This window comes from Rhinoderma darwinii, chromosome 3 (assembly GCF_050947455.1).
Source record: "Rhinoderma darwinii isolate aRhiDar2 chromosome 3, aRhiDar2.hap1, whole genome shotgun sequence".
NCBI lineage: Eukaryota > Metazoa > Chordata > Amphibia > Anura > Rhinodermatidae > Rhinoderma > Rhinoderma darwinii.
In genome coordinates, this window is record NC_134689.1 from 12,204,917 (window position 1) to 12,226,165 (window position 21,249).

The 21,249-nt window shown below is 42.6% G+C and overlaps 1 protein-coding gene and 1 long non-coding RNA gene across 8 annotated transcripts in view; one reads left to right on the forward strand and one right to left on the reverse strand.

Moving 5' to 3' along the window:
- The window catches only part of BICD1 (BICD cargo adaptor 1), a 108,641-nt gene that overhangs the window by 64,449 nt on the left and 22,943 nt on the right, over positions 1-21,249 (forward strand). For all 7 annotated transcript variants that reach the window (XM_075855918.1, XM_075855917.1, XM_075855920.1 and 4 more), the window contains exons 4-7: positions 3,671-4,105; positions 9,691-10,776; positions 12,084-12,235; positions 15,010-15,217. In XM_075855918.1, coding sequence (XP_075712033.1) covers positions 3,671-4,105; positions 9,691-10,776; positions 12,084-12,235; positions 15,010-15,217 — 1,881 coding nt within the window. The remainder of the gene's footprint in view (positions 1-3,670; positions 4,106-9,690; positions 10,777-12,083; positions 12,236-15,009; positions 15,218-21,249) is intronic.
- Positions 1,771-21,249, reverse strand: part of LOC142748727 (uncharacterized) — a 145,287-nt gene continuing 125,808 nt past the window's right edge. The window contains exon 3 of the long non-coding RNA XR_012882295.1: positions 1,771-3,801. This is a non-coding gene — a long non-coding RNA (uncharacterized LOC142748727). The remainder of the gene's footprint in view (positions 3,802-21,249) is intronic.

The window sequence follows — 21,249 nt, forward strand, 5'->3', positions numbered from 1 at the left end:
CGTCGTTTGACAGCTGTCAAACGACGATGCGTAAAATGACTGCCTGGTCAAAGAAGTGCAGGACACTTCTTTGAAACGTAATTTGAGCCGTTATTCATTGAAGTCAATGAAGAACAGCTCAAGTTTACGGGCAAAATGCGGGGAGGAGCTTTTTACGTCTGAAACGACGCAGCTGTTTTCTCCTGAAAACAGTCTGTCTTTTCAGATGTAAAAGCCAGTTCTCGTGTGCACATACCCTTATGCTCAGTCATTGACACCCTTTCGGATATTTTTAGCCATATTTCCGCTTTAGGCAACAAGTTATTATCTTTTCAACACCCTTTGTGGTCTACGATAAAACACTTCCATTATCCTTTATCTAACGTACCATTACTTTCTACCTTCAATTTTTAACTGCATCTTCTCCTTTCAGTCTTCTAGCTATATCAACTGTTGATACTCGTGATTCCGCACACCCATTGTCATGCTTAGGCCCTATTCACACTACAGGGATTCCCAGCCGTGCGATGGACGTTGCTTGAATGGCCATCACACGGCTGCAGTAGGAACAATAGACCCCAAATGGGGCTATTCACATGGCCGATTTTTTGACGGTCTGGTAACCCGGGCCGTCAAAAAATGGAGCATGCCCTATTTCCAGCCGTTTTCCCAGCCACACAGCTCCTATAAAGGTCTATGGGGCCGTGTAAAACACGGCTGTCACTCGGATGTTATCTGAGTGACGGCTGAGCTTTCTGCTGCTCGCGCTCTTCCCCTCCTCACAGTGCGAAGTGCATGTGAGGAGGAGGAGGGTAAAGATTATTTTCAGGAGCGGAATCCCTAATCCTTGGCCACAGCATTGCTGAAGCTGTAGCCGGGGATTCCATCCAGGAGAAGTCTCTAATTTCACTGTCCATATAAGGGCAGTCACGTCAGGGACTTCTCCTGGAGCGGTCCCCTACTCCTGAAGCGGAATTGCCGGCGTTGTGGTCGGTGTTTACGCTCCAGGAGAAGTCCCTGACTTTACTGTCCATATAGGGACTTCTGAAGCAGAATCCCTGGTGCTGTAATGAAATTCATCCATTTTTAAAACGGACAGGGAAAAAAAACTGATGCAAAATAGGTCAAAATCGGAAACATGGCCCGGAACGGAAATGGAACGGATGCAAAACAGCTGAGAAAAACGTACCAAAACAGCTGTTTATATCGGCCGACACTCGGACCCTGTCGTGTGAATAAAGCCTTACTTTCTCCAGACCTCATGTCTGGAGTTACTTATGGGAAGATTCCCAGCTCCAATCTATTTGACCTCGCAAGACCATCTCCCTCTTTTGAGATCTGACTAGATCAGATTCAACTATATCCTTACGCCTCATGCACACGACAGAGTGTGCCGTCCGAGTCCCGCCAGTGATCGGAGGAAAGATAGGACATGTTCTATCTTTACTCGGATCGGAGACTCGGACCATTTTTCACGGATCCGATTCACCCGCTAAAGTGAATGGGTCCGTGAAGACTATTGGGTGCTACTCGGAATTCATCAAAAATGGCCCAAGTGGCACAACGGTCGTGTGCATGAGGCATTACAATTAGGACTCAATTATATATTTTCCCCAGGCCTGTGGCACTCGAAAGGTATATAGCATACACTTATACTAGGTGTGCAGTGGGGCATCCTTTACGTTGCTCCCTTGATTTCTTAACCATCAACCATATGATGAAGATCACATACAAACGTCACATAAAACATTGTTTATTTTTCATTAGTCAATTAAACATTTATACAGACTGAGAATAGAGACATTTGTTTGTGATGGAAATGTAAGAGACCCGGACTGACCTGAGACAGAATCAGGAATAGAGTGGCTGAGACAATTTCTAAGTAACTATTATGGCTTATTCAGACGAACGGGATATACGTCCGTCGCACGGACCTATATTAGTCTATGGGGCCGTGCAGACAGGTGAGTGATTTTTACGCTGCGTGAGTCCGTTCTTTGGGCGTTTTTCGCGCATCACGTACCCATTGAAGTCAATGGGTGCGTGAAAATCACGCATGCCACACGGAAGCACTTCCGTGGGACAAGCGTGATTCGCGCAACAGCTGTGAAGAGGATGAATGAAAACAGAAAAGCACCACGTGCTTTTCTGTTTACAAACATCCAAACAGAGTGTCATAATGATGGCGGCTGCGCAAAAAGCACACAGCCGCGCATCATACGCAGCTGATACACGGAGCTGTCAAGTGCCTTTTGCGCTCGCAAAATGCCGCGTTTTTTGCGTGTGCAAAACACTCACGCTTGTGTGAATCCAGCCTTAGGGTCAGTGCACACGTTGCGTAAATACTGCGGATTTTCCGCAACGGAATTTGTTTCTGAAAATCTGCAGCAAATACAGTAGCAGCAAAGTGGATGAGATAAAACAAATCTCATCCACAAGCTGCGGAAATACCGAGTGGATAAACCGTTCAGAAATTGACTTGCGGTGCGCAATTTTATTCCGCAGCATTTGAATTGTATTTGCTTAAGCGCTGCTTATTGGTTGCAGGTTTTCCCCATTGTAAAACCTGCCACAAATAGTAGTTGTTGCGTTATTTTTTTAGGTGTTTCACAGCAATTCCGTTGCAAAAAACGCAACTTAGAAAACAAAAAAACATCATACTTACCCAGAAGTCTGTGTTCCTCCCCCCAGCGTGGCCTCCTGGGATGACGTTTCATCCCATGTGACTGCTGCAGCCAATCACAGGCTGTAGCGGCGGTCACATGGGATGAAACATCATCCCGGGAGGGCGGCCATGATGAAGTCAGAGGGCTGGCCTCCTGGGATGATGCTTCATCCTAAGTGACTGCTGCTGCAGCCTATCACAGGAGGCCAATCACAGGAGGCCGGCCTGCTAGCAGGCTGGTTAATGCAGCAGTTTTCCGCAGAGGACATTCCGGGCGAGAAACTGCACCACAGTTTGGTGCGCTTTTTCGCCCGGAATTCCCTGCGGCACACAGGGCGAATACGCTGCGTGCTTTTACGCAGCGTATCCACCCTGTGTGAACACGGCCATAATGTTACTCATCGTGGTTTTTATATCAGCGACTCCTCATGAGTCTGTCCACTGCGTTCAGTCTGTTACTTGTTGTCTTCCATCCCGGGTTTCGGCACCATGAATTGTCGGTTCAATGTCCTAATCAATCTCACTCAGTCTCCTGCCGAAACAGTTTTCAATAATGGCTACAATAAATGCTTTGTCCAGGGGAAACTGACTATTCGGGTAGTATGGCTGAGGGCGCATAGTCAAATGGGGCCCATAATCCCTCGGTCAAATGCACCACTGATTAAAGTTTAACTGCAAAAAGAAAACAAATGACTATGATTATAATGGGTTTCTGTTTGGCTTGTACGGGCTCATAGACTTTCTATTGAGTCCGTACACCGCCACATCGATTTCTGGAAAAAGACGAACAGAAACTAAGCGGCTGAGCGCTCATACGAGCGCATCTGCCGCTTCGTTTTTGCGATTGGTGGGTCTCAGTGCTCGGACCCCCACTAATCAAAACTTTTGACGTCACTATAACATCAGAAGTTTGTTGAACGTTTAGTTACCCTTTAAGGGGTTAAATGAACTATTATTTATCATGACAGCCGCCATGATGTAATATCTGTTATATGACTCTAGCTTTTCTGTTTTTAACTAATTCAGGTTGAATATGAAGGTCTGAAACATGAGATAAAGCGATTTGAGGAGGAGACGGTGCTACTGAACAGTCAACTTGAAGACGCCATTCGATTGAAGGAGATCGCCGAACACCAGCTGGAAGAAGCCCTGGACACCTTGAAAAATGAGAGGGAACAGAAAATTAATCTCCGCAAAGAACTGTCCCAATATATTAATATTAATGACAGCATGTATAATAATCACATTAATATTGCGGTGGATGGGCTGAAATTTTCTGAGGACGGGGAGTCCAACAATGAGGACAAAATGAATGGTCACATCCATCCCCCTATTGTCAAACTCAATGGCGACTATCGGACTCCTGCAGTTCGGAAGGCGGAGTCGCTGCATCCGGTTTCTGATCTTTTTAGCGAGTTGAATATTTCCGAAATGCAAAAACTTAAACAGCAACTTATTCAGGTAGGTTTTTTAGTTAAAGCAATGTTACATGTTTCCAGTGATATAGCGAGCAACAAAAAAAGGCAGATGCACAATGCAGGCGCTAAGATATATATACACTTTATATTTATTATGTATTTTATTATTACCGTTGCATTCCTGCTATAATTATTATGTTTATAAATATCAGGTTCTTAGCGCTCAGTTTGATCAAATTGCGCGAGCCCATCTGACACGACAAGGCGACCACATACAGGGGGTCCCTACACTGAACATTGTCTATATAATAGGAGACTACCTCTCTCTTGGGACTTAGGCCTCCTGCATACATCCGTAGCGGTGTGTACGGTCTGTGATTACGGCATGGACGGGCTGCGCAGTGTCATCAGCGGGCCGTCCGCAATCGCGGACCGTGCGCACACAAGATATTAATTTCAATGAGCCCGGACCGTAAACGCGGACCGTATAATGACATATCCTTTTTTTTTTTTTTTTTGCGGTCCGGACTTCGGGCAATGCACAGACCGTGGAAACCATGGTCGTGTGCATTGCCCATAGGAAAGCATGTGTTTTATACTATCCGCTATTGCAGTTCTGCAATTGCGGATAGTATACGACCACAAAACTATGGTCGTGTGCATGACGACTAAGCCCACAATGAGCTCAGGTAGGAACCAGTTTTATTCTATTATACTTAAAAACAACATGGGACAGGTGGGGCTGAGCGCTAAGAAGCTCACATTTATAAACATCATAATTATAGCAGTAATGCAATTAAAATAATCCCAGTGATGTCACATAACCCCAGTGATGTCACATAACCGAAATTTGGGAGACGTGTGCTGCTGTTCAACCATTCTTTTTCTGAGGATTACAATACGTCAGACTGGGTTTGTCTGATTTTACAGCGTGACACCGCTCCTGATATCGGGATTTGTGCTGCTTCATATACTTTATTTTTTTAATAACCCCAGTGATGTCACATAACCGAGCATTTGGTGCCTTGGTTCAGGATTGATTGTTATCAATGCCTCCATGATAGGGAGTATTTTCACTATTATTACGTACTTATAGTACGTTACCGTAATTGGGGTCTGATTACTATTGCGTTATGGTAAAGTTGCAGCCATTTAACCCCTTGATGGCACAGATAATGGCCACCCCGGTTAAGTGGCTTGACAGAGAATGACTCTGGTCAGTTGGCTTTGGTGGGATTCGAACCCAGGACGCCAGTGCTGCAAGTCAACAATGCCAATTCCACTGAGTGAAATTACGTTATTCAATTATCTTGGCCTGGATTTCCAGCGAGCACTGCATCTTTTGTCTCGCCATCATTGTTTAGCGTAGTACATTTGTTGTAGCTGTGCCTGGACTGCAGCTTAGTCCCGTGCACATGAATGGCAGTGGCAACTTGAGCGCTACTGCCCCTTCAAGCATTTGGTTGGAGGAGTTGCCGAGAATCAGACCTTCAGTGATCACATATTGATGGCCTAAACTAAGGATAGGCCATTAATATTACAGTCTCGCAAATCTCGCCAATATGGCCGGCCCAGGGAAGTTTTTAAAAATTGAAAATAAAGTAACATTTTAAATTAGAAGAACAAACACTATTTCTCTTAAAGGGGTTATCCATCCGCTAAAAATTGATGGCCTATCCTCAGGATAAGCCATTAATAGCTGATGGGTCGGGGTACGACTCCCGGGACCCCCGCCGAACAGCTGTTTTGAAGGGGGTGCAGCGCTCGTACGAGCGCTGCTTTCCATTTATTTCTTCTTGCTCACTGTGAATCGTCGACACGGATGTAGCGGCGATTCACACCTATTGCAGACTTTTCTTCCATTGAAGTGAATGGGAGAAGAGGCTGCAATACCTCTGAATCGCCGCAACTTCCGAGTCGACGGTTCGCAGTGAGCAAGTAGAAATGAAGGGGAAGGAGCTCTCGTACGAGCGCTGCACCCTCTTCAAAACAGCTGATCGGCGGGGGTCCCGGGAGTCGTACCCCGACCCATCAGCTATTAATTGCCTATCCGGAGGATAGGCCATCAATTTTTATCGGCTGAACAACCCCTTTAATATAATTTCTTTTCACTTACAGTCAATTAATTAAATACTACACGAGACATTCCCTTTAAAGACTAAGTACACCTTTGAATGGCTTTTTATTTTTTTATTAACAGGTCAGACTTTTTGAGATACAGCTGCTCTGTATTCCGTGTACAGAGCAGCTGTATCGATTGCTATGACTTGAATCCGTCAGTCCCGCGGACCTGACGGGTTCAGAGTCAGTAGGTCCTGCGTGTCTCTGACAAGCAAGGTCCACCTGTAATCTATCACATGTAAGGTCTTATTCACACGAACGTATTTTACGTCCATGATACGCGCGTGAAAATCACGCGCGTCGCACGGACCTATGTTAGTCAATGCGTATGTCCGCTGCGTAAATCTCAGAACATGTCCTATACTTGGCTGTTTTTCGTGCATCACGCACCCATTGAAGTCAATGGGTGCGTGAAAATCACGCATGGCACACGGAAGCACTTCTGTGTGTCGCTCGTGATTCGCGCAATAGTAGATAAAAAAATGAAGGAAAAAATAAAAGCACTTCCTTCATTTCTTTTTCTAAACATCAAAACCGCGTGTCAAAAGACTGGCATATGCGTGAAAATCACGCAGCCACGCAGCAAACACGTATTACACACTGAACTGCAATGCGCAAAAAACACAGCGTTTTTTGCGTGTGCAAAACTCACACGTTCGTATGAATAAGGCCTAAGTTATGAACTTAGATGTGATAGATTAGAAGTGGATCCTGTGTGTCAGACACGCAGGACCCTCGGTCACTGAACCCGTCAGTCCCACGGATCTGACGGGAGCAGGATTTAGCGAACGATACAGCTGCTCTGTATACAGAATACATAACAGCTGTATCTCAAAAAGTAAAAATAATTTTTAATATAAACGATTTATAAAGTTGCACAAATCACACTGACTGACCGGTTTATAAAAAAATGCAAATCAAAGCCTTTAATAATATAATTGATAGGACATGACCGCTGTCTCCCCTGTGCTGTTTTTAACTCTTTTTTTTTTTTGTGCTGGAGATTGCAAAAACAGCAGGAAGGGGTTACAGTTTGTTTTGTGTGCTCAATACTCCACCGTTGACATTATTGATTTCAGTCTGTGGATAATGGACTACGGTTACTATAAATATAGACTGCAAGCTCCCGGGGGCTACAATTTAGTTTTACAGTATGCAAAAGGATGCCGGGATATGCATTGGCCTTACTTAACCTCCGCCTAAAAAATAAATTGCTATTTTACCAGTGTAAAACTATAATTTTAATAGAACTGAAAGGGAAAGGTATCCTTTTGAAACGATTCAGCCCTCTTGCACACGGCTGATTGCCACTCGGGCGTTTTTTCACGGCATCCGAGTGGCACCCATTCACTTTAGTGGGTGAATCGGGTCCATGAAAACGGACCCGACTTTCAGATCCGTGGGAAGATAGGACCTGTCCTATCTGTCCACGGATCACAGACGGGACTCGGGCGGCACAGACGGTCATGTGCATTAGGACTTAATCTTACCATTGTGTGTATACAGCTCCTATGTAGAGCTATGTATCTTCATAGTTACAGACTATAAATAAATCCTGATTTTGTGTTACTCCACACCCTTTGCACAGTTTTCTTATTAAAAAGGGTTGTCCAGTTTAGAAAAACAAAATTTTATATACCCTGTTATGTAATTCTGAGTTAATATAGGGGGGTCCTACGTTCAAGATTCTCATCTCTTGGCTAGACTGGAGAGCCGTTACAAAGAGCGTCTCTCGCTGTGGAGGACCTGTCCTGCCCGGCATTAAACAAACAGACAAGCCATTGATTTGAATGGACATTGTGTAATGCTTCCTTTCCCCTGTGGTAGCGCTGCAGGGAAATAGAACATTTACTGCCAGATTTTCCAACAGATTACAGCTGATCGCTGGGGGTTCCAACACTTTGTGATAAGTTCATTGTCATTATCCTTCTTACAAATAGGGATAGTCCAAAGCAGACTACCCCTTTACCTACAGACAGTAGAAAAGGAGAAAGCCAGAATGAAGTTACACATGACTGCAAAATCAGGCGACGCAAAGTTTATTTGTGGTCTGTAACCATGGAGGCACATAGGTCTACATAGAAGCTGTATACACAAAGTGGGGAAATATTTTTTAACCATACTAGTCACCTCATTTTTCATTATAGATGCCTTGAAGCAATAAAAAAAGGGGTGTAACATATCAAATAGGGACAAAGAAATAACCAAATCTGTCAACCGTTTCTTGTTTATGGTTTCCAGGTAGCGACATGAGATTTTTCTCTTTACACTACACAGAGTAAGGCCTGGTTCACATCTGCGTTGGAGGCTCCGTTAGGGACCTGTGTTACAGATCCGCCCGAAAATACCAGAAACAATGCGCTATGGTTTCTGGTAACACTACAGACACCCTGACAGAAACCCGACGGAACCCATTAAAGTTAATGGGTTCCGTTGGCATTGATAGTGTCCGTCGTATAACAGAACCGGCGCTTCCAATATTTTCGTGGTTCTGCTCTTCAGAACAACGGAAAGACAAACGCAGATGTGAAAGAGCCTAAAATAAGTGAAAACAGCAAAAAAAGGTAATAAACGTATATTACAAACATAGGGGAGTTTACAATGGCTTTCTACAGAGTCAAAATTAAAGATGGAGCTTCACGATCTCTTTAAATATACATACTGGTCTCCTAAATGAAACATTAGCAGCCATTATCCTTTTCTTCAAGCATGAAGACTCAGCAGTATTTTACTGCCTGTTCCTGTGGCTGCGAAAGCTGAGAAGTCTAGAGGATCAGGTATCATAATGCTGCATACATGTCAAAGCTTCGTACTCCTTGAGTTTATTAATATACTAGACGAATATGTGTCTTTCACCTTTACACAATTTTACGTTTATACCAATTTATGGGGGGTCTTATTTGGGGCCTTGCATGTAGTTCTCTTTTAGGCCCCATATACAGATTACATATGTAATACATGGACGGGCTGCGTACATCAGAGCAAGAGCCGTTGTTTGCAAAGGCTCTGGCTCCTAAAGGGGGGACCCGGGCGCGTGTCTAATAGGACACATAGACAGGGGTTGTTGTAATGAAACAACCTCTTGAGTCTATCATATCACTGTTTATTGTAGCTGTGTGACAAGAACATTGTCCAGTTGGGTTTTCTGCCTCTGAATGTAAATAATGTTTGCATTTACGGAGTTCTTAAATGACGAAGGACGAAAAAAACCAAAATGTATATTCGACAGTTATATAATATATGCCATTAATAAGCTTTATGTATATAAAACAAAAACAAAAAAACAACCTATAAGCAATACTAAGACAGCAAAGTTGAAGTAAGTAAAGTATAAGCATGTAAGGTACCAGGAGGTCAGTACCGGAGACCTTTCAAACTTTCTCACCAACCTGGAGTACAGAGGTCAAAGAAGATTTGCTGTACTTGTGACCTTTGATATATATAATGCATACATTGGGGTTCTTTAACTTCCCCGATAGTGATAATTGATGCCTTTTTTGTTTGTAGGTGGAACGAGAAAAAGCAATACTGCTGACCAACCTGCAAGAGTCTCAGACTCAGCTGGAACATACAAAAGGAGCCTTAACCGAGCAACACGAACGGGTCCATAGACTTACAGAACATGTGAACGCAATGAGGAGGCTTCACAGTAGCAAAGAGCTGGACTTTGATAGAGCTAAAGTTTCGGAAGATGAGACCCATGACTACGAAGTGGATATTAATGGATTGGAGATCTTGGAGTGCAAATATAAAGTAGCTGTAACCGAGGTGATAGACCTCAAAGCTGAACTCAAAGCCTTAAAAGAAAAACACAATAAACATATAGAGAGCTACACGGAGGAGAAGTCAAAGTTGAACTCCAGAATCCAGATGTATGATGAACAAGTAACGGGTCTTGAGAGGGCAAGTACGGAAAGCGTTGAAAAACTGATTCTTATGGAGAAAGAGCTTCATATTATGACTGCTATCGCAAATGAAACCCATAATACCCTTAATACAGCTCAAGATGAGCTAGTGACTTTTAGTGAGGAACTGGCCCAACTCTACCACCATGTTTGTCTATGTAACAATGAAACACCAAATAGAGTTATGTTGGACTACTATAGGCAATGTAAGGTGACTCGTAGTGGAAGTTTGAAAGGTCCTGATGACCCACGAGGACTTCTGTCTCCAAGGCTAGCTAGGAGAGGTATGGCTTCTCCAGTCGAGGGAAGAAGTCCATGTGAACCAGTACCACCAAAAGATAGTATAGAATCCAGCAAAGAAGCAATCCCTCAAAAGTCCACTACCGTATCCCCTGTCATCACTGCCCCCCCATCCTCCCCCGTATCGGACTCTAGTGATATCCGAAAAGAGCCAATGAACATCTACAACCTCAATGCCATTATCAGGGATCAAATCAAACATTTGCAGAAGGCTGTGGACAGGTCTTTACAGCTATCACGTCAGCGCGCCGCCGCTAGAGAACTAGTGACCATGATTGATAAAGACAAAGAAGCCTTATTGGAGGAGATTCTCAAACTGAAGTCTCTGCTTAGTACCAAACGAGAGCAAATAGCAACCCTCAGAGCTGTACTAAAAGCAAACAAACAGGTAATATCTCTGGTGCCCCCAACTTTCCGAAAACTATAGAGTACATAAAACAATGTATTTTATTGTGTAAGGCCGGTTTTATACGACCGTTATACTGTCACACTTTAGGATCCATATTACGGACGCAACTCTTGGATGTAATACGGACCCTAAAATGCGCCGATTTTAGGTTGTCTGAATAACCAAATCTAAGCACCAAGAGGCATAGGTGTTCTGTCCTAAGTAAATATGTATGATCCTAATGTTTTTGAATTTCCCAATGGCTATCAGTTACTCTCAGCAACAAATTACAGACCCCCGCTGTGTTAACAAAGAGGTAGTTTGCAGCCTCTTGCCAAGGAGTAACTAAATAAATTTTTGTATGTTCTCTGCAGCCACCAATAGGGGAGCTGCATACAGATTGATACAGCTCGTTGAACTCAATCATCAATCAATCTTCAGTAGGCTCCCCCTAGAGGTGGCTACAGGCAGCTACATTTTAATTATTTAACTATATAACAAGTCTTTATACGTTTCTATAAAGCTGTCCTAAAGTTGCACATAACTGGCGTAAGATTCTGACTGATGGTTTTGGCAGAAAATTAGGCAAGAAAGCTGCGTTAACATTTAGTGATGTGGAAGTCAATGTGCAGATACATATGACCTTGCAAATGTGAACTGCTTATGATTTTGGAGAAGACACTAGGACTAAACATATGTCAAGAATCGGTGCAATTCACTGCATACATTTTATTTGCAGATGGCAGGCTGCCAAACAGGTTCTAGTAGGTTCCGGAGGCGGGACAAGCTCTTTTGATGCCCGAAGCAGGGGTTTAAGACTTTGCCACCCACCTTCAATCCCTATAGACAATTATTAGTTTCTTATACCCCCATAATCCCTGCCGTTACTATTTATAATAAGGACGCCACCTTTCCCTCTACCACCTTCACACATGTGCAGATATGTATCTTATGCAGGGTTTTTTAATCCCTAAATTATGTCCCCATCTGCAATGGTGCCCTAGGCGGTTACCTACTCTGCCTACCCCTCATCCTGTTCCTGGTAGATTCTCAATAACCGGTTTTGCAAAGTGGGATGACCGTTTTTGTAGGTAAGGAAACCCAGGTCACAGATAATACGGTTAGTTTACCATGACCTAACAGTATCAGGGATATCTAAGATAATTTTACAGCTACACAGACTGAAAAAATAGAAAGGACTGGAATCATAAGAGTTAAATTAAGTCAATGAGCATTTCAGGGGTAAAAGTAATGGTGACACCTTGTTGGGGGCATTACCATGACTGAATTATTTTTGCATGTTTCAGACTGCAGAAGTTGCACTTGCAAACCTTAAAAATAAGTATGAAAACGAGAAGACGATGGTGACTGAAACCATGATGAAGCTACGGAACGAGCTGAAGGCGTTAAAAGAGGACGCCGCCACCTTCTCCTCACTAAGAGCCATGTTTGCCACCAGGTAATAATGCTAAATAACTCAGGAGGCTATGTGTGTGCTGTGTTTAGTACTACATTGAGCAATATATAAAAAATAAACAGGACTGTGATTGGTTAGTCAGAGCTCGACTACGACTACAGTTGGGTGATCTCGCCTGGTGGTGGATGCACGACTTGGATTTCGTGATGCGCCAGCTGTGCGACCCGAGTTGCACAACTACCTCAGCTCCATTCACTTCTATTGAAATGAGACTGAAATAAAAATTATGTGGAGCTCATTGTTGCCTTCAAAAATAATACATTAATATTGGCGCAATATTGCCGAAGTCTCTTTTCTACTGAAGTCCCTATCTAGCCCAGGCCATGGTGGCTGGATTTGAGATATGACTATACATGGTACCCCACAGACAATACCAATTATCAGTAGCACCACTCATCAAGCTCCCGGTGGTAAAAAAAAGGGCAATTACAATAATAATGAATTGCTGATAAGGCGATTATCAAATAGAATTTCAGAAAAAAAAAATTGCACAAAAGTGGAGCTTTACTTTAAGAAAATAAAAAATGCTAATGGCCTCACCTGCAAACGAAGGAGATTTAAAAAAATTAATTAAAATAAATGGTGGGTGGTGACATCTTTTAACTATTGTAGAAAAAGTTAAATCTAATTATAAAAGTTTTTACAGTAAGGCAATGATCCGGCCATAGACCGCTACATATATAATTGACTCTTATTGGATGTAATAGCTTCTTTGGCTTCTGTAGCGCTGATTTATACCGGTCCATCCTGTTTATTGGGTTTGCTTGTCTCTGTCGTCTGTAGATCTTCCTGTTATGTGTTGTCCCGCGAGCTTCCTAGATAGTCGCCAGCCAAAAATCAATTCACATAACAGAAAGAATTTCATCCTGATGAAAATGCCAATACATAATGACTGCGCTGCTCTATTATTGTACAAATAAATACTAATAGTCTGGCGGCAACAACTCACTTAATGTTGTTCATTTTAAGGTGTTTTAAAGACAATCAAAGGGGTTCTCCTGATCCTCTCCAAAAAACCCAAATAACTGTAAGGCTGGGTTCACACGACCACATTAACGTCCGTAATGGACGGACGTATTTCGGCCGGAAGTCCCGGACCGAACTCAGTGCAGGGAGCCGGACTCCTAGCATCATAGTTATGTACGATGCTAGGAGTCCCTGCCTCTCCGTGGAACTACTGTCCCGTACTGAAAACATGATTACAATACGGGACAGTTGTCCTGCAGAGAGACAGGGACTCCTAGCATCGTACATAACTATGATGCTAGGAGCCCGGCTCCCTGCACTGAGTTCGGTCCGGGACTTCCGGCCGAAATACGTCCGTCCATTACGGATGTTAATGTGGTCGTGTGAACCCAGCCTTACAGTTGATAAGAATTTCTTGATTCGTCCTTTTTTGTCAATTCCCTTAGTTACATCTGCTCTTGGGGAAACTAGGTGACAACCCGTATGACCTCCATTACCGCTTCCACAGGGTTGTCACTTGGGTTTTCGAGGGTCCTGAAAAGAAACTCTTCATAGTTTTTCACCACTACAATAGCAAGAGATATTTCACTTTATAAATTGGATGACTCAGGAAGATATTGACAACATTGATTGTTACCCAGGTTTCCCAAAAATCATATGACTAATAAATGACTACTGTTATAGTATTTTTATCAATTGGCAGAAGTGAATTATGTTGATGTTAGGTTATGCCTTCAATGTTGACTGTAAACCTACCATCAGCCCTATTTTGACAAATGACTTGCTGGCGCGTGGTGGAAACATTGTTCTACTCACAGCAGTGGGGCAGATGCCAGGGATTACTGAGCTTTAAGGGTCCATTAAGATATGGGTAAGGCCCTGTCCACACAGAGTTTTTTTGCAGGCGGAAAAGTCTGCCTCAGGAAAAATCTGCCTCAAAATTCCTTCAGGAATTTAGAGGCAGATTTTGACCTGCTGGCAGAACATTTGCCGCATTTTTCGCTGCGTATTTCGCTTTGTTTTTCGCCTGTGGCCATTGAGCGATACGGACAAAAAACGCAGTGAAAAACGGGATCTCAATGGGAGGACGGAGACGGAAATGCCCAAAGAAAGGTCATGTTGTCTCCTTTTCCCGCGAGCATTTTTCCCGCTCGTGGGAAAAAAATGCCCCGGTCTCCCATTGAAATCAATGGGAGGCTATTTCGTGCATTTTTTGGCGCCGTTTCCAATGCGGTTTCTACGTCAAAAACAGTGCCAAAATACTCAGTGTGAACATACCCTTAGGCCTTGCTCACACTGTCATTTGAGGTTCCATTTGGAGCCCTCGCCAGCAGTTCTGCAAATTTTAATGTCAAGAATATCACACCATGTAATGCTGTTCTTGCCATCTAAAACCTCTACGGAACGCTGATGGACCCCATTATAGGTCAAGATATTGGCAAGATAATGAGATCAATGGGTTGGCTGTTTCGATCCGTCATATGACAGATCTTGCACGGCGTTGGGGTTTCCGTTCGAAATGAAAGCCACGACACAGATGTGAGCGGAGCCTAAACACGCTCTGCGCTTGTCAAGCCAAGGGTGGAGTTGACAGTGAGTCGACTGACTGTTCAACACTTTAGGCATGGCCCATCAACATCCCACCTCTTTTCTCAGTAGATAATTTGTGTAGTAAATGTCCCTGTAGCCTCCTTCTCACACATCCAAATGTAATTATATTTTATCTAGTATAAAGATGACCTGAAAATGTCACTATTTCTTTTCTTCCTTTCCACCTTTTGCCTGAGCAGATGTGATGAGTATGTGACGCAGCTAGATGAAATGCAGAGGCAGCTGGCGGCTGCAGAGGATGAGAAGAAGACTTTGAATTCTCTGTTGAGGATGGCGATCCAGCAAAAGCTAGCGCTCACACAGCGGTTGGAAGATCTGGAGTTTGACCATGAGCAATCCTGGCGCACCAAAGGCAAGATGGGAAAAAACAAGATCGGTAGCCCCAAAGTAAGTCTAGAGCAATCCGCAAGCACAACACTTCTTCACCCCTCAATACACAGTCAGGTTTCCCCTAAGTCAACCATACTGGACTCCCATGTCAATGATATGGAGGGGTATACAGCAAACCATCATACAGAGCCAGTACCAGAGATCAGTAAAAGTAGCTGATGAGGGCGCGATGTCTTTTGGTCTGTATTCTCGTAACCATCTCCAAGTTTTTAGAACAACCCGTCTGTCATTTATTGTGGACTGACGTCATCGTATATATGGTTGTGTGTTTTATTTACAGACATTACTGGATTTCAGTTCAATGATGTATACATCTAATGGCACTACCAAACAACTGCAACCATAAAGTCCTATTTATAACCTGCACTGGAATCTGATTGGTTGGTATGGATGACAACTCCAATTTTGGTCTGCGCTCATTTTTTGGGGGCTATTTGTTGCTTTTGCCAGGGCAGAAATACCATGGAAAAATACGGGTGGAAAATTAACAGTCGTGCTTACGGTCTCCTGAATTGCTATAGCTATGAAAATGGGACACAAGACACCGGCATAGCTTCTATGTATGATTCACTAAAGTTCACCAAAAAATCCCTACAGTGTATAAGAGCTTGGGACAAAAACCAAAAATCACTGGTTACACAAATATAATAAAGGGTTATACCCAACTAAAACATTTATGGAATATCCATGGGGTATAAATGTTTGATAGATGTGGGTACAAGCTCTGGGACCCGCACCTATGTCGAGAATGTGGCCTACCTGCCCAACCGCTTTATCGCCTGGTGAGGCTTCCACTGCATCCAGACGGGGTATGAATAAGGAGGTGACTGCGCATGTATGTGGCTCTCTCCATTTACTTCTATGGGAATTATGAAAAAAGCGAGCTTGCTCGGCTGTTTCCATAACTCCCATAGAACAGAATGTAGAGAGACTCCTCTAAACTCATTCTCCAACTAGTTGTGGCATAGGTGTGGGTTCCAGAGCTTGTACCGGCTTCTATCAGATATTTATGGCATATCCCGTGGATATGCCATAAATGTCTTAGATGGGAATAACCCTTCAAGCTATGGCTGTAGCATATAGCCAATGAGAAGTCCTATCTGACTAACGATGCTTTTGGTTGAGAACATTTTTTTAAGGAAAGCGGTTATGACAGTTAGTAGTAAAGTCCTCATAGATATTCTTGGTCCACGACATTGAATAGAATAAGTGATTATTGCTTCAAGGCTTTGGGTAACTGGCAGATGTACAGAACATTTTATGGAAAGAAGAAGAAAAAAACTTTACCTTGATGGTCTAGGTTGGACTCTGGATACATGTTTTCATCTGTTCATTTGGTTCATAAGTGTATTCCCTCTTATAGCATGGACAGTGGCGATGGTGCTAATGACCCCCCATGATTCTCAATAACGTAATTCGCAAGGAGCTCAGTAGTGAAGGAGTTTTTTGGATGCTGAACACACTTGTTCTTCGCAAATTAGCAGTTGGAGAGCAAGGTGCCCACAACCAGGGCCCCATATTGTCTATGTGCAACCTGTCCCGAGAAATCAATTTCTAGTTAAAATTACTTATTATTTTTATAGTTAAGCCCACATTTTACTTTTTCTTTTTTTTTTCTTTTAATTATTCGAAAATGAATTTTCCATGAAGTGAACATACACAAGACTAGTGCTTTAATAACACATTTCCTTTTTCTCATTTTTGTTACCTCCACTGTGCAAAAATTGTGATATTAAATGTGGGTCATGCAAACTGACAATGCAGAAAATTTGGATGTCAACTCGTGTGCAGTGAAAACTTGGAATTATCAGTGCTGTTGTCGCAACGGATAGTACATTCACAATGAGCCAGCAGGAGGCACTGAAGACAGCGGGAATATACTTAAGACTTATTCTATTTTTTTATTTTCAATTGCCATTATTCTTCCAAACTGTACCAATCAACAGTGATTGAAAAACGTCATCTATAACCCAAACCCATTTTTTTTTTTAACCCATCATCGTTTCTTGACTTGATGTCCCTCTGGATATGTTTACAGTTAAATAAATTAGCAAATAAAATAAAAAAATTAATATAAAACCCCGAAAAATTATTGCACATTTTTTTTTTTATACACAATCTGTAATGCTCACTTAGTGGAATTTCAACTCAATTTGGCTTCACTACATCATAGAGCTAAATTAAGATGTGCAGAATTATAAAGAGTTCCCAGTAATATGCACAAATCTAAAAGAAGTATATATGTGTAGTAGACCTGTGTTACATGTTGACAATGAGCCCAATGTCAAGTGCAAGTTTAAACATTGATGATGAAGCCTTATTGCACTAAACATGTGTACAAACCATGTCACTGCCGAAGAATATTTTAAGGGTTTGTAAACTTATTCCACCTCATAGTTTGCCAGCCTATGTATCCTTAGACAAAAGTAGCCTCACGCTCATAGGTGGCAGAGTTTAAAAACCAATGATCTCTCTGATAAAATACAAATTACAACAAAATAAATAAGTTGTAGATACTACAAGCAAAATAAAACATGATAGACATAATTTCTTCAGACCTTCTAATTGTAAACATTATTAAACATCATCGATGTAACAAACGCAACAGAAATTCTACATGGTTCATGCCAAGCTTTCCAACTTTTTGTATTTGGTGGTGGACTATTTAAAGTAATTCATATGATACAAACCCATGGAGATTGGGAATACATGTGTTGAGAAACATCGTCTATGTAACAACCCCATCACAAACTCTGAAAGGGTCAAGCAAGGCTTTCCCATGCCATGTATTTTGTGAGGGACTATTCATAATAATAAATTTGACACAAAACATATGGAGATGTGGACATGGACTACATGGATATGGCAGAAAAACTAGGGGGAAAAAAAAAAGTCATAACTGCATAAGAATACTTCATATTAAAAAAAAAACACACTGGACATGGGATAGAAACCAAAAAAAAGCAAAATAGGTTTTCCAAAAAATAAAGCATCATCATCTACCATTACTGACTTGTGTCATTTATCTGTGATCGGCCCAAATATTTCATAGTCCTATGCCCCATACCTCCCCATAACTGTTTCATAGGCTCAGTCAGCATTTTTTTAAGTCCATCGGGAAATAAAGGCAATATTGATTTGGTCAGATCACTCCCCGTTCAATATTTACTGTGGTATATAAATGTCTGCCTCCAGTGCAGGATCAGTTTACATTACTCACTCTTCATTATTTCTACTTGGCCAAAAATATGGAAGATCATTGCACAGAATATCAACATTTTGTTCATCTGCCCTGATGTTGAGTCAGTTTGCAATTTTGTAATGTACTAGAGCTTGAAAAATGCGATTATGACATATATACATATGGCATTTTTTTTTTTTATAGAAGCTTATTAATAGCTTAAAAGGTGTTGCTTAGATAAGAAAAGCATGGCTGCTGTCTTCCAGAAACGGCTCCAGTCGTGTAAATGGGCTGTATCTGGTATTGCAGCTCAACCCCATTGAAGTGGTTGCATCTGAGTTGCAATATCAGACACATACTATGTACAAGAGTGGCGCTGTTTCTGAAATAAAGCAGTCAAGTTCTTTTAGTCTTATACAACCCCTTTAAAGGAAATGTATCAAAATATTTCCCATCACTACATTAGGGCCTAGTGATCATAATTAGGATACTTCATGGTTACAGAGCAGATCCAGTTATGTCTATAACAAGGGGAGCAGTATTATATTAGTGCTGATCAGCATTGTGAGAAACTAGACATGGACCGCACAATCCACAATATATACGTTGATCTGAGCCGCTAGGCATAATTTAGAAACATGAACATGAGGTTCTTTGTAAACATTTTGATCAAACTGTATAAGCCCACTTGCCACTTCACGGCGACCTCTTTAAAGTGGGTCCCTACTCTATCGGCTGCAGCACCGCATGGCGGCACCCGCCACCGCAGCACCGCTCCTGCAGAGGGAGCAACCCAGTGGTCCAAAAGCACCCATGCTAACAGACCGTGCCAAGCCTCCTTGGCTCTGGGCCACGTCCCCCCACAAGTGCAGCACTACAGCAACAGACACCACCATACAGCACCACAACATGTGGACAGATGGAATGAGCTCACCTTGCCATGCGCCCCCAGTGGCCAACTGAGAGCACAAGCAAGAGCAGGAACAGTTATGAGGTCATTCCTGAATTAAAATCAGCTGGGTATTTTTTCAAATGCGTGGAGTGCTGGTACCAAGTAAAACAAAAGAAATGAGGAGGATAGACTATACAATATCAGCATTGTGAGAAACTAGACATGGACCGCACAATCCACAATATATACATTGATCTGAGCCGCTAGGCATAATTTAGAAACATGAACAAGTGGGCTTATACTGTTTGATCAAAATGTTTACAAAGAACCTCATGTTCATGTTTCTAAATTATGCCTAGCGGCTCAGATCAACGTATATATTGTGGATTGTGCGGTCCATGTCTAGTTTCTCACAATGCTGGTATTAGTGCTGATGTCGGAACAATAGTCTAAGTTTGAAAGGGCTTAAAGAGGATCTGTCTGCTCTCCTGAAATGTCTGTTTTAGTAAATACTTAGATGAAATAACAATTCTGGAGCATTAGTTCTTAGAACTCTGCATTGTATGTTCCTCTGTTATTCCTAATGAAAATGTATAAAATGAATGTAAAACTGGGTGTTACCTTCACTTCAATAGGGTGTGTCCCTTCACAGTCTGTAAACACTAATTAGACAGTGTCAGCATATGTGGGAACATCCCCATTGACATAGGAAATGGTAATGCCCAGTTCTTAATTCAGTTATACATTTAATCATGCATTTCAAGTAGGAATAACAGAGGAATGACACAATGCTAACAAAAGGTCTATGTGGAATACAAAGCTGACAGCTCCTCTATACTACACCAAACATGGGATCTGACGGATCCTCTATACTGCACCACACAGGATAACTGACAGCTCCTCTATACTTCACCACACAGGAGAGCTGACAGCTCCTCTATACTACACCACACAGGAGAGCTGACAGATCCTCTATACTACACCACACAGGAGAGCTGACAGCTCCTCTATACTACACCAAACATGGGATCTGACAGCTCCTCTATACTACACCAAACATGGGATCTGACGGATCCTCTATACTGCACCACACAGGATAACTGACAGCTCCTCTATACTACACCACACAGGAGAGCTGACAGCTCCTCTATACTACACCAAACATGGGATCTGACAGCTCCTCTATACTACACCAAACATGGGATCTGACGGATCCTCTATACTGCACCACACAGGATAACTGACAGCTCCTCTATACTACACCACACAGGAGAGCTGACAGCTCCTCTATACTACACCACACAGGAGAGCTGACAGATCCTCTATATTACACCACACAGGAGAGCTGACAGATCCTCTATACTAAACCACACAGGAGAGCCGACAGCTCCTCTATACTACACCACACAGGAGAGCCGACAGCTCCTCTATACTACACCACACAGGAGAGCCGACAGCTCCTCTATACTACACCACACAGGAGAACTGACCGCTCTTCTATACTACACCACACAGGAGAGCTGACACATCCTCTATACTACACCACACAGGAGAGCTGACACATCCTCTATACTACACCACACAGGAGAGCTGACAGCTCCTCTATACTACACCACACAGGGGAGCTGACAGCTCCTCTATACTACACCACACAGGAGAGCTGACAGCGCCTCTATACTACACCACACAGGAGAGCTGACAGATCCTTTATACTACACCACACAGGAGAGCTGACAGATCCTCTATACTACACCACACAGTAGAACTGACAGATTCTCTATACTAAACCACACAGGAGTGCTTACATGTCCTCTATACTACACCACACAGGAGAGCCGACAGCTCCTCTATACTACAATACATGGGTGAACTGACAGATCCTCTATACTACACCACACAGGAGAACTGACAGTTCCTCCATACTACACCACACAGGAGAGCTGACAGATCCTCTAT